The sequence below is a fragment of the Mytilus galloprovincialis genome, chromosome 9 (assembly GCF_965363235.1).
Source record: "Mytilus galloprovincialis chromosome 9, xbMytGall1.hap1.1, whole genome shotgun sequence".
NCBI lineage: Eukaryota > Metazoa > Mollusca > Bivalvia > Mytilida > Mytilidae > Mytilus > Mytilus galloprovincialis.
Genome location: NC_134846.1, coordinates 76600766 through 76618095, shown reverse-complemented (window position 1 = coordinate 76618095; position 17330 = coordinate 76600766). Strand labels below are relative to the sequence as shown.

At 29.9% G+C, this 17330-nt stretch overlaps 1 protein-coding gene across 1 annotated transcript in view; it reads left to right on the top strand.

Moving 5' to 3' along the window:
• The window catches only part of LOC143045984 (UBX domain-containing protein 8-like), a 46720-nt gene that overhangs the window by 5649 nt on the left and 23741 nt on the right, over positions 1–17330 (top strand). The window contains exons 2-6 of the mRNA XM_076218892.1: positions 3215–3346; positions 10909–10982; positions 12005–12124; positions 12426–12557; positions 13048–13164. Coding sequence (XP_076075007.1) covers positions 3215–3346; positions 10909–10982; positions 12005–12124; positions 12426–12557; positions 13048–13164 — 575 coding nt within the window. The remainder of the gene's footprint in view (positions 1–3214; positions 3347–10908; positions 10983–12004; positions 12125–12425; positions 12558–13047; positions 13165–17330) is intronic.

Genomic DNA, 17330 nt, shown 5'->3' with positions numbered 1-17330 from the left:
TCTGGCCAAGGGAAGCCAGTCGAAATGGTAGGGAATTGCTGATAAAATGTCGTCTATTTTGGGGAAGAAAGTTAACAGAACATTCAGACCACACAACCTATACAGTATATACACAGCCTGACAACTTATTGTATTATTCTTTCCACGATGCAAGAGGACAAACACATGTTGGCAGAATAATTTTAACAAACATTTTCACAACAAAAACATTTTATTTTTTAATTTCTTTTTATAGTTTATTTACATACTTCCAATGAACTTTCACTTTCAGTACGTTGCTATTAATAACGTTACTTACCATTGTAACATTGTGACGTTTAAATTTTAACAACCCGATTTTTTACTTCAACATGATTTTATGTATTGATTTTATCCTGATGACGGTGCCCTAGGCACCGAAACATGTCGATCAATAAATTTTCTGCAGCAGTCCCTAAAGTGTTGTTGTTATAAGACTCTCTACAATAGTGTTTAAAGTTATATTATTAGATTAAACAAATGTGAACTTTATTGATTTGTGAAACATGGAATGTATAAACATGTATATGAAATACATAAAATATGAATTTTTCTTAACACTGTTCAACAATTACTTGACCTAATTATAATGTTGTCAGTAGAATGGTTTTAACATGAGTTGATACAGCAATTTTACAGTTAGGGCACCCTCCAACTTTCCAAAAAATATAAATAAAAGTAAATAAATGAAAGTACATGTGTGTTTACTTAACAAGTTGTGTTTAGATTCAATAGAAAGTATAAGAAACTTATAAATATTTAAAAATAAAATAATTTTGAAACCTCCTTTGAACACTAAGGTTCATTGATTTATTAATTAGAAATAAAAGGTTGATTTATCTACAGTCTCCAAGTTAGCTACATAATTGAAAATAGTATACAAATAAATATACAAATAATCTATATTATCTTTGTTCTGAATAAATGTTATATTTAAATTCCAAAAGGGAACATACTGTTCATTTACAGGTTTAAAAACCATTTTTCAAATGTTTTGTCAAAGGAAAAAACAAGAATGCCTCATTTAATATATTCCTTGCTCTTGATTGCAATTGGGTCATAAAAAAATGAATATTTGTTTTATCCAATTTAGTTGAAATTTCACCATAATGTGCCAATATCTATGATAGCAAAAGTTGATTTTTAATGTGCAGGGAGATGATATTTAAATTAGATTTTGTTTGATTTATTTATGGGATAAATTTATTATAAAACTATGCATTAGACATATATAGTCTAAGGGTAGGTCAAGTTTTTTTTTTAAACCTTTAAGATTTTAGGGACAAGCAATCATTTTAAAATTTTATTAATTGCAAATACATATTTTTTTCACCAATTCTCTCAGTGCAGAAATGGATGCATGCTAAAAATCCACAATTCAGGAATGTGTGAAAACCAGAATTTTGGAATTAATCCACATTCAATATAATCTAGGATTCAATAATTATACAAAATATGTAAAAAAAAAAATCAAGATTGTATGTGATTGTATTAATCTTGGGTACAATGTAGTATAATACTGGGTTAAGCTCATTGTCAAGAATTGGAAATATATGTAATTAAGACAAAACTGTTTAGTTTTTTAAAATTAATTCCCATATATCCTTGTTTTCTATCAAAATGTATACCTCTTTACACAAATATAAATCAACATCCTTATGAGGCCACTAGGGTGATTATCTGACCTGTCTACATCCTTTTTATAACTGTCAAACCATTGTACAAGGAGGATATGATTTTACAATTACTAATGGCATAGTTTTAAGTCATTAGTAAGATATATGTATTATAACCATGATAACAGGACTTGATTAGGAGTGTTTTGTGTTTCTTAGCACAATCTATATTATGTCTAAAGAATGTAGTTATAATTAGGGGGAATAATCCATGATAATCCATGATTTCTGTTAAATAGAAAATTTTAATAAAACATGTTGTAGCATATTTGCATAAAAGTTATTCATGCACTAACGAATTTTCTTAACTTGCAATTGTTCAGTTTCTTTTAATAATTTTTAAGATATTTAAAAAAAAAATATAAGATATAAATGTAAATCAGGTATATCATTATGACATAACATTGAGAATGGAAATAGTGAATGTGTCAAAGAGACAACAACCTGATCAAAGAGCGTAAAAAGTATGAGTCATGTGACTTCACAATATATTTACCTAAGTCACACCTGAGAAATTTTAGTTTCAGCATGGAAGTATTTGACTAACTAGATAATATTTCAATGGTTCAGAAACCTAACTTTTATAACAGTTGTTTATGCATTCAAAAAATAAAATTTACCATGTCCATCTGAAAAATTATATATAGGTGCAAAATGAAAGACCCCCCCCCCCCCAAAAAAAAAAAAAAAAAAAAAAAGCAACAAAAACCAAAAGCCATCCTAAAATTCACTGTAAGAACTAGAAAAGTATATTGCTTGGACAGGATACATGTATGTCCTGTATTAAATTGGTACAATTGATTTGACTTTTTGTAACAATTGTTTAAAAACAATTGTGCAGGTATTATATTACACAATTTATTGTAAACCAACTAATTATTATATATGGTGGCCTTCGGCTGTTTTCTGCTATTAGGCAAATTGTCTCTTTGACACATTCCCAATTTCCATTCTCAATTTTATTATTTACAAGCTTATTTTTTTAAAGTCTTTCCTAGATGACATCACAGTAATTTTATTTTCATTATCTTCTCATTTTCTTGATTATGATATATCTTTATCTAGAAGAGAAGATCCAAGCTCACATATTTGTGATGATTTAAAATTTTTGTTACTTTTCTACCCCAAAAATTAAATAACTCACAAAAATAAATTAAGTTAACAGTTATTCAGAATATAGGGGAGACAATTTGATAATGCTGGAAGAATTAAAATTTCTGAAAATTTGAACATTGATTGGTCATGTTACTAAAATATAAAATGCAATGTATTTGTATATTAAAAGATATTTAGAAATAAAAAAAAGGACTGTCTAAATTGTTTTCCTTATGGAATCATCAGGACTGAATTAGAATACAACTATGAGGCAACTACAATAGAATTAAAAAAAAATCTACTTTTCCCAAATGGGCTAACATTGATATTCACAAACTTCAACAAAACTAAACTTGATCTTAGATTTACTTGTTCAATAGTTTGTAAATTTTTCTGTTAGATAAACCTTTTTTCTTTGTTTTCAGAACCATGGATGTTGATACAAATTTTGGTCAAAGCATTGCTTTTGTTGGCCTGTTTGACTTTTGTGATACAGTTTGTAGGAAAAAGAATGTGGATTATGTTCTCACACTACAAGTCACAGCCTACCAAACATGGTAAGATATATATATAAGATACGGGTCCAAGACTACCATACACTGTAAGATACATGTACTAGATACAATACTTTTCACAGAGTATGGTAAAACAATTGTGATTCAGTTTGTAGAAAAGCAATTGTTGAGTATGTTCCCAAGCTACGGATCCAAGACCACTATATAGTGTAGAATTATATACTCAGATAAAGGTCAAAGAATACCAAACATGGTAAGAATTATGTACAAGATACAGGTCTAAGAGACCAAAACTATCAAATATAGTAAGAAATATATACAATATATATATATGTTAGCGGCAATAAGTGAAATTAGGCATTAAGCTTAAATCCTAGGCAATAAGCTAACGCCTAGGCAGTAAGTCTATTGCCTAAATGATGTTAGGCATTAGTCTTAAATCCTAGGATTTAAGCTTAAATCCTGAAAAATATGTGCAGGCATTAAGCTTAATGCCTAAAGTATAAATGCGAGTAAATAAAAGACATTTATTCATTTAAATAAAAATATATTTGTTACACAACAACATTATGAGAACTGGGTTTATCGAAATTAAATTGTCCTGTGATTAGTCCTGTAAAATTATATTCTTAAGACAGAAATTATGATAAAGTAAGGACCGACTTACGACATGTCTCATCATGCACATCTAAGCTATCTGAGCTTTACCTTTGAGGATTATCTTAGCTAGGATGTTCTAACCGCGGTCCTTTGTTTTGGCGTAAAAGAAAATAGCAAATGAAAAAATCCTAAGATCGATCCTATAAGATATTCCTAGGACAGAAATTATGATAAAATTAGGACCGACTTACGACATGTCTCAGCATGCACATTGAAGCTATCTGAGGAATATCTTAGCTAGGATGTCCTAACCGCGTATTGACGTAAAAAATAGCAAATGAAAAAAAATAATATTGTATCAAATTTAACCAACAATTTTAATTTAAAAACCGACTAATTATTAGGAAATAAATATTAGCTTTAATTTATAATAATTTGTACATTGTAAACTCTATGAAACAAAACATAAGTAAAAAATATAACTACTTTTTATATTAGAATTGAACAAACTAACTGCAAATAGTTTAAATTTTACATATAATCAGTAAAATAATGCCTTGAGGGAGCTGAAATGGAAGTGTCACAACACTCCACAAGAGACTGGAAATAAAATCACTAGTAAGATATGTTATCTATATTAAAATATTAATCTAAAAATATGAAAACTTGATAAAAATTTGAGTTCAAATAATTTTGTTATCACAAGTTGTGAAACTGGTAATAAAGAAAACTTACTTATCCTATATAAAAAAAAATTGAAAAATGGTGTGAGCAAAAAAAATCACATTTTAATTTTGTGTACTTTTAACCAGTTTAAATCAGCTCGACTATAGTGAAGTGAAAAAATTTTCAAATAAATATTAAAATTATTTTATAGAATCTCCCCCTTCTTTAATTGGATTATAACAATCACTTTTTTAAATCTTTAATATTTAGTAATATCACAAAAACATGAAAAAAGTATGTGTAAATTCTGTTTTTTAACTGCTAAAATTACTAAATAAACTTACTAAATTTGAAGATCTGTCAAATGAATGTATATTTACACATGTTATATTAGAAATAAATTAAGTAACTCCTTTATATCAAGAATAAATCACCAAATATGCATTAATTCCAGATTTCACTTATTGCCTAAAATTATGTTCGGCAATAGGATGAATAATCATCATTAGATTTCAGGTAATAAGCTTAATGCCTGAAAATTTCAGGCAATAACTTAATGCCTAGGCGTTAGCTTATTGCCTAGGATTTAAGCTTAATGCCTGATTTCACTTATTGCCGCTAACATATACATGATATATATACATGTACTATGATGGTATAAGCCATGACTACCAAATAAGGTAAGACTCATTTGCATGGTGCACCTCCCAGACTACCAAAATAGGTAAGACTCATTTGCATGGTACACCTCCCAGACTACCAAAATAGGTAAGACTCAATTGCATGGTAAACCTCCCAGACTACCAAAATAGGTAAGACTCATTTGCATGGTACACCTCCCAGACTACCAAAATAGGTAAGAATATTTTTTATGGTACAAGTCATAGACTACCAAATTAGGTAAGACTCATTTAGAAGGTATTACTAGATTTATTTCACTTGACTGGGCAGGGTTTAAGCAGTTCGCTTATTTAAGACCAGTCAACCTATAGACAGGAGTTTCGGGATAAACTCATCTATGAAGTGTCCAGTTAATCGTCCCATATCATACACTCAGTTCTTTTGTATATGTGTTTGGTGACACTGATTAGTGATTAGAATTCAATAATGATTATAATGGTAATCATCCTTTATTAACCACATCTTGAAATAGACTGTCTTTATGCAAATTAAACTATAAGATCAGTTAAAATAAAATTAGTAATACATATCCCAGACTACCAAATAAGGTAAGACTCATTTGCATGGTACTTGTCCCAGACTACCAAATTAGGTAAGACTTAGTTGCATCGTTTAAAATCTCGCATACACCTTGTTTCCTAGCCTGGTACAAATACAGCTGATATTTAAAGACATTTTATTGTCTATATATATGTTTCATAGAAATTTAATAAGGTACACTTGAAGCTTTAATTGTTATAATCAGTACAAAGGATATACATATGTATATATCTAAGTATTTATCCTCATATTAATGATATTTTTTAGTTCCACTACAATTGTCACTGGAGCAAATAATGTACCATTTATAGATCGGTTCATTCTGATATGGATTTGTTTCAATCTACATTCCTAGGCCAATTACGCATATCTGTCCATCATAAAATGGTTTACTCAAAATCTCCAATAATTCGTATAAAACAAAAGTTTACAAAATTTCTTTATGATAGTCTTAATTGTGAGTTAACCAGGTATTTGATTATAAAAAAAGTGAGTATGATTGATAAGACCCAAATGTGGCCCCTATTTCTAGCATGATTTGGAAATAAGAATTAAATGGTCATTATTATCTCAATGTATCATAGATTGAACAATGATGAGAAAACAAATACTGTTACATGACTGTAAGTAACTCAATTTTTCCCATATATTTCGTTTAAAACTATGATTTTTCAAAAAACTATTGTGGGAAATTGAATTCTGGTTGGAGTTAAATGAACTTGTTACCAATAGAAGCAAAAAGTTTATTAGTGTAATAAATTTTTGTTGTGAAGTATTCTCATATCCTCTAAATGCAAGTATTTATTTTTATCTGACTTTTTTTTATATATTTTAACTAAATTTGATTTTAAAATATAATTGTACATGTTTACATTGATCAGGAGGAAACAAAATCAATTGATGACATATTTATGACAAAATTGACATTAAAACTAAGACAATTCTGAGTCTTCCAATACATTCAACTTATATAAGAAGATGTGGTATGATTGCCAATAAGACAACTATCCACCAAAGTGAATGTGAGCATTTATAGACAGCCTTCAACAGTGAGAAAAAAATGTATGTAACCACTTCTTTTGGCAAAAGACTAGATAATTTTGTTTTGAAACTTTACACAACATTGTCTTGTTTAGGACTTCATGAATATCATAAATTTGAATTTTACACCAAGTTCGAATTCAATGAAACATGCAAGTTTCCATAGGTTTTGAAATCAGAAACCATAGCACATCATGCAACAAAAGTATTTTTTTATCATTTGTGTTTATTATAACTAATGAACTATCTGACTTGAATTTTAATTCAATGAACCCATGTTTCTGAGGCTTAGCTCTGGATGAAATCTTTATTATGAAGTTGATAAAACTTATACTATAGGTTAATGTCAGCAATATTTCGAACAAGCTTTATAATGGTGGCCGATTTCTTTTTTTTTTAAGTTATTCCCCTTAGAAATATTAAGTTTATGGAAAATGGCTTGGTTATGGCTCTCATTGGTACAATTCTTGTCTGATTTTGATAAAAGTTATACGGTAGGTTAATATCAGCAATATCTCAGACAAGTTCTAAAATGTTGGATGATTGATTTTTTTATAAGACTGTAAAAATTTTAAAAAATTTTGTCGTTTATTGGTATCAGTTCGTCGTTGTCAGCATCGTCGATGTCCCCGGTCAGCATCGTCCGAAGACGGATGGTTTCCAAATAATAACTTTAGTATAAGTAAATAGAAATCAATAAAATTTTAACATAAGGTTTATAACCACTAAAGGAAGGTTGGGATTGCTTTTAGGGGTTTTGGTCCCAATAGTTTAGGAACAAGGGGCCCAAAAGGGGTCAAAATAAGTATTTTTCTAGTTTAAATCTTTCTGAAATTGTACCACAAGGTTCCATTCCAAAAAAGGAAGGTTGGGATTGATTTTTGGTGTTATGGCCCAAACTGTTAAGGAAAAAGGGGCCAAAAACAATACTTTTCTAATACTTTGTATAAATTGCTTATTTCTTGACCAATTTCAATGTGGGTTAAATTTTAGGGGTTCTTAAATATGCTGAATCTAACCGTTTATTAAGTTTTTGGAATTTGATCTCCGTTTTTAAATTGGTCTTCATTAGAGGCCACAAGGGACCAAAATTAAACTTTGTTTGATTTCATCAAAAATTGAATTATTGAGGTTCTCTGATATGCTGAATCTAACCGTTTATTTAGATTTTCATTTTATGGTCCGGTTTTCAAATTGGTTAACATAATGGTCCAAAGGGTTCAAAATAAAACTAAGTAAATAGTTTGATTTTAACAAAAATTGAATTCTTGGGGTTCATTGATATGCTGAATCTAAATATGTATTTAGATTTTTAATTATGGGCCCAGTTTTCAAGTTGGTCCAAAATGGGGTCCAAAATTTAACTTTGTTTGATTCAACAACAATTGAATGTATGCCATGGGGTTCTTTGGTAGGCTAAATCTAACCATGCATTTAGATTTTTTGGCCCTGTTATCAAATTGGTCCACATTGAGGTCAAAAGGGTCCAAAATTAAACTTTGTTTGATTTCATCAAAAATTGAATTCTTGGAATTTTTTGATATGCTGAATAAATCCATGCCATGTGTATTTAGATTTTGGATATTAAACCATAATAGGTAAAAAAATAATTTAAGTTCATTAGACCACATTCATTCTGTGTCAGAAACCTATACTGTGTCAACTATTTAATCACAATCCAAATTCAGAGCTGTATCAAGCTTAAATGTTGTGTGTCCATACTTGCCCCAACTGTTCAGGGTTCGACCTCTGCGGTCGTATAAAGCTGCACCATGTGGAGCATCCGGTTTAAAAGAGTTAAGCCCCTTAGAAATATTAAATTCAATGGAAAATGGCCTTGTTAGCACTCTTACAGGTGCTTACTTTTAGGGGTGCAATTTTTGTCATATTTATATTAAACTTATAATATAGGGTAATATGGGCAATATCACAGACATATTTTAAAATGGTGGACGATCAACTCTTTTTAAAAGAGTTATGCAGCTTAGAAATATTAAATTTATGGAAAATGTCTCAGTAGCAATCTCACAGGTACAATTCTTGATTGATTTTTATAAAACTTATACTACAGTGTAATATCAGTAATTTGCTGGACAAATTCTAAAATGATGAACAATCCACATTGAAAAAAAAAGAGTTATGTCCCTTGCAAATATTAAATTTATGGAAAATGGTCATGTTATTACTCTCACAGGTTTAATTCTTGCCAAATTGTTAAACTATAAGTGACTTTCAGCAATATCCCAGACAAATTCTATAATTTGTGGACGCTCAACTTTTTTGTTGAGCCTTCGAATTTAGTTGAAAAAGCGAGACATATCGTCGGCATCAGTGTCGTCGTCACGAGAAAAAAATCCCTGGACTCGCTGCAATTTCTTGTTTTTATTTTGCCACACATAAAATAGACCTTTGCCAAATGATATATGTATGTACTGAAACAACTGTCTAAATATGACATTACTTTGAATTAAATGATCTTTATTGATAAACCAGGATAAGATCATGTTAGTACTTTAATTTTGACCTGTGTTAATACAGATAGTCTTAATGTACTACATACTGTGTATTGTTATGTGGTTAACCACCTTCCTGTAAAGATATGTTAAAAACAAACAATTTCATTTCTTATGCTATAACTGACTAATATTTAGGTACTTATGATACATGTGTTTCACAGTAATCAATAAGACTGATGTTGTTAAAACTGTTACCTTAATTACTATATAAATTAAAAATAAAGAAATGTGGTATGATTGCTATTGAGACAACTATCCACCTAAGTTTGAATGAAGTGGATGTAAGCAATTATAGGCAACCATATTGCCTTCAACAATGAGAAAAACCCTTTTCTTAAGGTCCATAATAAAGGCCCTTGCATATTTTTTGAATTGGGTGATTTGATAAGAATAACAAGAAAAAGTGTTCATCCACATAAATTTCTTCAGAATTGAAAACTGACCAAACAAGATAAGAAAAGTAGACGTTTTGCCTTTGTCATTTAGGCTCCTTAGTCCAAACATATGGAAATTTTTCTTTTTTTACCTACAAACTTATGATGTATTTTAATGATAGTAACATCAGATTAACTCTATTTTTGTAACCTTGATGGCAAAGACAAATAATCTGAATATCTGAAATGATCTGTATACTTTATAAATATTACAGTTTACTTTGTGTAAGTTTGTAATTAGATCACTTTAAGAGGAACTTATAATAGCAAGTCAATGCTATTTGTTATGCAGTTGAATAATCATTGGTATATTTCTTGTTCATCGATATTATTTAGCCCTGCAGTCTCCTTCTGTAACAATGATGATTTTTACCAATTTTTGATCTGCCTGGGACAAACTGCTTGATAAAAGTTGTAAATTTTAGAGGGAAATATATGTGTATATGTCATACCTTGTATACATATGCCTTTTGTTTTGAAGTATTGTCTTTCTTATGTCCATCTTACTTGACCTCATTTTCATGGTGCAAAGACTGTTTGTCATGTTATAACTCACTGATTATAAGTAATAGGATATTTTTATTTGGTACATTGTATGATTGCTTGTGTGGCATGGTTCATTTAACCTTTAATAAAAAAAACTGATGTGTAATATACAAGTTAGTCAACAAAGAAGTTGTCAATAATTTTCTTATAATAGTTGTTGCCCTTGAATGATTATGATTACCATTTTTTTGTATTTTTGGCAAAAACATCAGCAATCCAAGATTAACAAAAATGAGATTTGAGTCATGGATTATATTCTACTGGACAATATTGGGGAAAGAAATGAGTACAACTTAGTTCTCAGATTTAGAATTCAATCAATCAAAATTGTGTACTTCCAAGTTCTGAATTAAGTTTTATTACCAAGGGCCCTGGTTTGGTACATAAGAAATTACTTAAAAATATTAGTTTTCCTCAATTGTTTTATAATGCCCGAATCAATAAGATATTTGATATTTAGTAGTATCATAAGAAGTTACACACCAAGTACATCTTTGTATATGTATCTTCTTATATTCAAATTAAAAGTTTTGGATAATTTGAACAATAAATCTTTTATTCTTTTTTTTTCAAATTTCAGAACCGAATGATAATGAACATAAAAAAGAACAAGAGGTCTGCAGAGAAAAGATACAAAAAGACTATCAAATTAAGGTTTGTCATAATTATACCATAACTGCCTCTCTGATTTCATGGTGGCGTGTTCGCCTCTAGTGCGATTGATCGTGAAATGTTGACAAAAATCTAAAAAATTCAGAAAAATTGTACTACACACTTTATTGAAAAATAATTCTATTGGATATATAGCAGTTTGACAAACACTAATTTTAATCTTTGAGAAGCTTAATATTTCTTAACAAAAGAACACTATTTAAACATTTAGCTGATTTTTAGAGAGTTATCTCCCTGTAGTGTCACATACCATCTTTAGGTTGTGGAGGTAGTTGCCTCTGCATTATATAGTTTCACTATAAAATTGAAACTAATGACATGAGAGAAAAATAAACCATAAGAAATTTAACTCAATTCTTCTATTTAATTTTATTCTGTTAATGTTAAAAGAGAATTAGCATGAGCTATTTAAATACCTTACAATCTGTCATGTATTATTTATTGTAAACTTGTTTATATTGCTTATCTTAAACCACTATGATACTATTGAGTGATACTGTATTACTTTTATATTAAAAGAGATGTGGGGTTTATGTCAAAAACACGGCAACACAAGTTAGCACGAAATAGGTATCTCGAGGTCACCATACAACTTTCAATCATGAACATGCATGACAAAATCTGTATCATCCCAAGACTAGAGAATTAACACTTACAATTCTGTTGAGTTCCGATGAACCGTATTAGAATATTAAACATATAAGTTTGCTGTTTTACTATATAGAAGTCTACCTGTGTAAATTGGAGTACATTTCATACAAAATCTTATTTAACACTGTAGGAAGACACATTCTTGTAGTGAGCAATGTCAAAAATAAATTTGTATAAATTTAAATGCATTTTTGTCATCGTTGTAATCACTATGAATTATTAAATTGATATTTGCTCTACAAAATACCAAATGCATATATTTAACAACACCTGTATTATAGCCTACAGTGGCTGATTACCAGATGTAAAGTGTACACATTTTATTTTGATCAGACAATAACCTTTTCTTTCAGACAGAGGCATATAAAGAAAAGATACTTATACCCAGAGAGGAGGCAAAGAAAAGACAAAAGGAAGAAGAACATTATAGATTTCTGGGACCAGCTTGGAAAGGAAAAGGTGAAGTTTTAGGAGTAAGTAGGCGCTATGGTCCAGTCCTTAATTAACATCATGTCTTGATTTATCATTTACAACTTTACTAATAATTTGATAATTGTAACTTTAAAAGCTCACAGTAATGCACAAACACATCCACTACTATTCATAATGTCATCATTTTATTGTCGCAAAACCATATAATTATTATGCAGGGAAAACCAAATTGGAAAGTCTTCTAAATACATACTGTTTTACAACTCATTATTAAAAAAAATACAAAACAAAAGAGACATTTTGCTAAAATATTTATGCTGTACATATTATTATATCTAACAGGGAGATGTACAAGATTCTGATGAACAAACAGATGAAGTAAGATTCCGTAGACTTGAAGAGAATATAAATGAAGAATACCTGGAGCAAGTTAGACAAGAGCAAGAAAGAGAAGCTAAAAGGAAACAAAGAAAGGTAGAAATATCTGACACGGATAAGGGTGATAAGGGTTTTAATTTGATAAATTTTAAAAAGGGAATTCTGTAGAAAATGAGATTCAAAATATTGATTTCGAGACAACATGTAACAACTTAATTGGGTGTACAGAATAGAGACTAATCAGCCAAATCTGAAGAAAAATGGGCAAAGATTAGTAAAGAATAGAGAATAATAAGGTGCTAAGATATAAAGAATAGAGAAAGTTACTGTAAAATTTAAATAATATACTACAGGAATGAAAGACCTCTATGCAGAACCTCATGAAAAAATCGTAATCATGTCATATAATGCTGTCACCAGTTTACTCCTTACATTTTCATACTGTATGTGTGTGTTTTATTTCCATAACAACTACTAGATGCCAAGATCAAATATAAGTTTGAATTTTTTAAGATAAAGTGTGTTGTGCTAGCTTAAGTGTTTTAAAAAATTACCAGAATGTTAAAAATTTATTGTGTTGTTACAGAAAATAATTCTTCCTAAAGAGCCCGAGGAGAATGATCCAGACAGTTTACAGATCGTTTTAAGATCTCCATTAGGACAAAATCATACTCGTAGATTTTTATATTCAAATACACTTCAGGTAAGATTTTGTATTTATATTTTCTTTAAAAAGATATAATATCCATGCTTTTCAAACAGTCATAATTTTGTATGATTTGTTAGGCTGCATGAGATGTATTTCATGAAGAAAAGTCAATTTTTTTTTGCGGGGGGGGGGTTGAGAGTGGAAATGGGGAATGCGTCAAAAAGACAACAACCAAACCAAAGGGCTGGAAAAGCTGAAAGCCACAAAATTTACTTCATGGAAATATAAAGTTTGATTTCATGATTTTGTGTTTGTGGTTGAAATAAATTGCCTCTGCTTTGGCTACATGTCTAACTGTCAGGTTTCATCTGACCTTGACCTTATTTTCATGGTTCAGTGGTCAAAGTTAAGTTTATGAGTTTTTGTCTTTTTTTCTTAAACTATAAGCAATAGGTCAACTATATTTGTTAAATGGAAGAATTGTAAGCTGTACATGTCTACCTGGCATGGTTCATCTGACCTTGACCTCATATTCATGGTTCATTGGTCAATGTTTAGTTTTCTTGGTTAAGTCTGTTTCTTAGAAAATTATAAGCAATAGGTCAACTATATTTAGTGTACTGAATGGTTTTCAGGTGTACATGTATTTCTTGTTTGGTTTATATGACTTTCATTTTCTTGGATTATGTTTAAGTTTATTGGTAGTTGTTGTAAAGCTATTGTATTTAGGACTATCAATATACTATATATATATTTTTTTATATTTACATTTTATAACATATATTTATACATAAAATAAAGGTGAAAAAATACTGACAGCCAATATTTACATATATGTGACAATATACGTTAAAGAGGTTCAGATCTGATGATAAACATATTTACATAAAGACAATAATATAAGACAAGATAAAGAATATGAGTAGGGATTTTGTGTTCTTAATTAGGAAGTTTTCTTGCTAGTTTCATTTTCACAGGAAGAGTCAAAAGTAAATGATACAAAATCATGTTTATGGACTTGAGAAACAAAATGTGAAATTAAACATAAAATCTGAGAGAAAAGAAATCTTTGTTCAATAAAAACAAAATGGGTGTTATATACATGAAATGATTAACTTTAGAAGCAAACATGACTAAGCATTGCAAAGATAAATTATGATAGAAGCAAACTAATAGTATATATAAACATCTTCAGTTAAAAATCAAGCTGTAAAAATGTCAAATTCAGAAAACTCAAATTCAGAAATCATTCATAACATTTAATTTTTATTTGCTTTTTTTCACATAAAGAAATAATTGTTATGCTAATTTTGTTTTCTCTTTAGTAACACATCAAAATCTGCATATTCTTTAAAATAAAAGTAAATTATCACAAAAAAACAAATGTGGAGAAGTGTTATAAATATAACTTATATCACAATAGCTATAATCATTATATTCTATTTACAAAATGGACACTTACAAAAACTATACAAACACATTTGTTTACTATTAAAACAAATAAAAGGCAAAACATATACAGAACTAGCACCCATTAAATCATAAGAAACCCTGAATAATTTGATTTTTCTAATGATGGAAAAAATTCAAAATGATGCTGATCACCAATCATGTTGTAGCTTTTTTTTCGGTAGTGTTGCTGAAATATGTGACCCGCCATGACATTTGCAGGCCTATGGAGGTAGAAGTCATTGATAGAAAAATTATAAACATGATAAATATCGAGATTCAATAAAATACGTATTTGTGAAGAAGAGATAAACACTTTCCTTGGCTTCTTTTTTGTGGACGCCGAACTTTACATCATATATAAGTTTTGAAGAAGTTTTACTTTATCATTTGAAGAGATTTGAATCACCATTTTAAATTGATACAAAAAAAAATAAATTTCTGCTCTATAGATTTCCTTTTATAAATGAAGTCTGAAATATATCCATAATAAATGCACCGTATCAAATGCATATAAGAGAACACCAACTTATAAACTGTTACGCGTCGCATACTATGTATAGAGACATGCATCATAAATCTAAATTAAAAAAAGGAATTCTTAAAGCTTACTTTGGCAAATTTTAAACTAACTTCATTTCAACAAGTTTAAATTACATGTTCTAAAATAGAGCTAAGAATTGTTTGTATTGTAGTAAATTTAAGTCTTTGAAGTTTTATTCAAATACGCTATTGAACATCACTAAGAGCCAATAAATACAATAATTTTGTGTTTTATATATTAGTGCCTTCAATAAATAAAAGTTGTCATAGAACAGTCTCATTTTCACACCGGTATTCGAAATGACTCGTTTCATTGCTATTACAACAAATATGTCATAATACCATGACAGAGAGTTTTGTTTCGGAATATTCTAGGTAAATATACAAAAAGCAAATTTTAGACAATGTACCCTCCTAAGCCCGGAAGTGGCTAGTCACATATAGTTAACGGCGTTTTTCTCACAATGACGTTCTACCTCCATAAGCCTGGATATGTCGTGGCTGGTCACATATGTACATGTATATCATTTTCTCATTGTGTTTATCTTGTACAGATCTGTTCCATTTCATGGGATATAAGATGTTCAATTGACAAATTTTCAAAACCTCCTGATTCTATAAACTTTTCAATTTCTTATATGATATAAGGTTAACAAGGAATGGAATGACACAGGAGGAAACAAAAGGCAAATAGTTTGAATCTATAGAATGATTTCATGAATTAGTTAAGTTAAAACATTATTGAATCATGGGAAATTTACAAAATTGTACTGCACATCACAACAAATGCTACATCATTATCAGTTCAGCAAAATGTATAAGAGGAAATATTTAAACAATGAATGCCCCTTTTAATTTTTGTAAAATTACTAAAGACATGATTTTATCAAGAATCATCAGGGCAGTCCTCTACATAATCCTTCTTTTTGCAGACTTTGTATTTGGATATGTTAAGATCACATTCTGTCTATACAACACATATCTACACTCTAGATACTTTTTCTGTTCCTCTACTTATCTTCCTAGACCTTCAATGGCTATTTCACATCTATCTTCCACATCTGTCCAGTCTCCATCATAGTCCGTAAGCTGTGGACAAGAACTACGTCTCTTCCTACTACCTGGGGATATCTGTTTTAGAGTCTCTACATCATTAAATACCACGGCAGTTCCACCACCAGCTGTTGGTAACATGTTTCCCTTGATATTAGTTTGGTTTCTAATTCTCCTGCTGAATCTATATCTTGATGAGTGAGGATATACTTGGTAGCCTCCTTAGTATCCTTAACCTCTAGCTTAGACACAGATTTCTTCTTCTTAAGTTTTGGTTGTAAAACAGTGCCAAGTTCTACTGATCCTGGAGGTCTGTGATCCAACCATATCTCAGCATTGGATGACCTTGACCTTCTATGGCGAGGATTATACTGTGGAGTATTTTTAGGTGTGCCCACTTTGTTCAGTCCATGCATGGATCTTGCAGATGTTACTGTTGCAGTCTGAGTCCTTGACCTTGGTGTTGGTACTGGATTCTTTTCCACAGAAGACATATCAGTCTCTGACCTGGCCGACATGATTTTACCAGGAGTTGTGTATGTCCTTGCCTTTGGTGCAGGGGTACGGAATCAATATACTATATTAATCCACTGTAAATTCAGTTATTATTGCTAAAAATGTGACAGGGATACAATCGCAATAGATAAAGCATACATTTTGAATTTTTATGCCCCACTTATGGGCATTATGTTTTCTGGTCTGTGCGTCCGTTCGTTTGTTTGTTCGTCCATCTGTTCATCTGTCCGTCTGGCCATCCGTCCGTCTGTCCTGCTTCAGGTTAAAGTTTTTGGTCGAGGTAGATTTTGATGAAGTGGAAGTCCAATCAACTTGAAACTTAGTAAACATGTTCCCTTAGATATGATCTTTCTAATTTTAATGCCAAATTAGAAATTATACCCCATTTTCACGTTCCACTGAACATAGAAAATGATAGTGTGGATGGGGCATTCATGTACTAGGAACACATTCTTGTTTTATATGAATTAAACAGAATTTTTCTCAATATTGCAAAAATTGATATCGCATTTTAGTCTAAAATGAGAAAATCGCAAAAATGAATGCACACAGTTATTTCTGAATTTACTGTATATTTACTAAATACAACATCACATGCAGTACATGTATTTTCATCTACTTAGAAGATTTTTTTTGTTAGGTTAATTAATCAATGAATG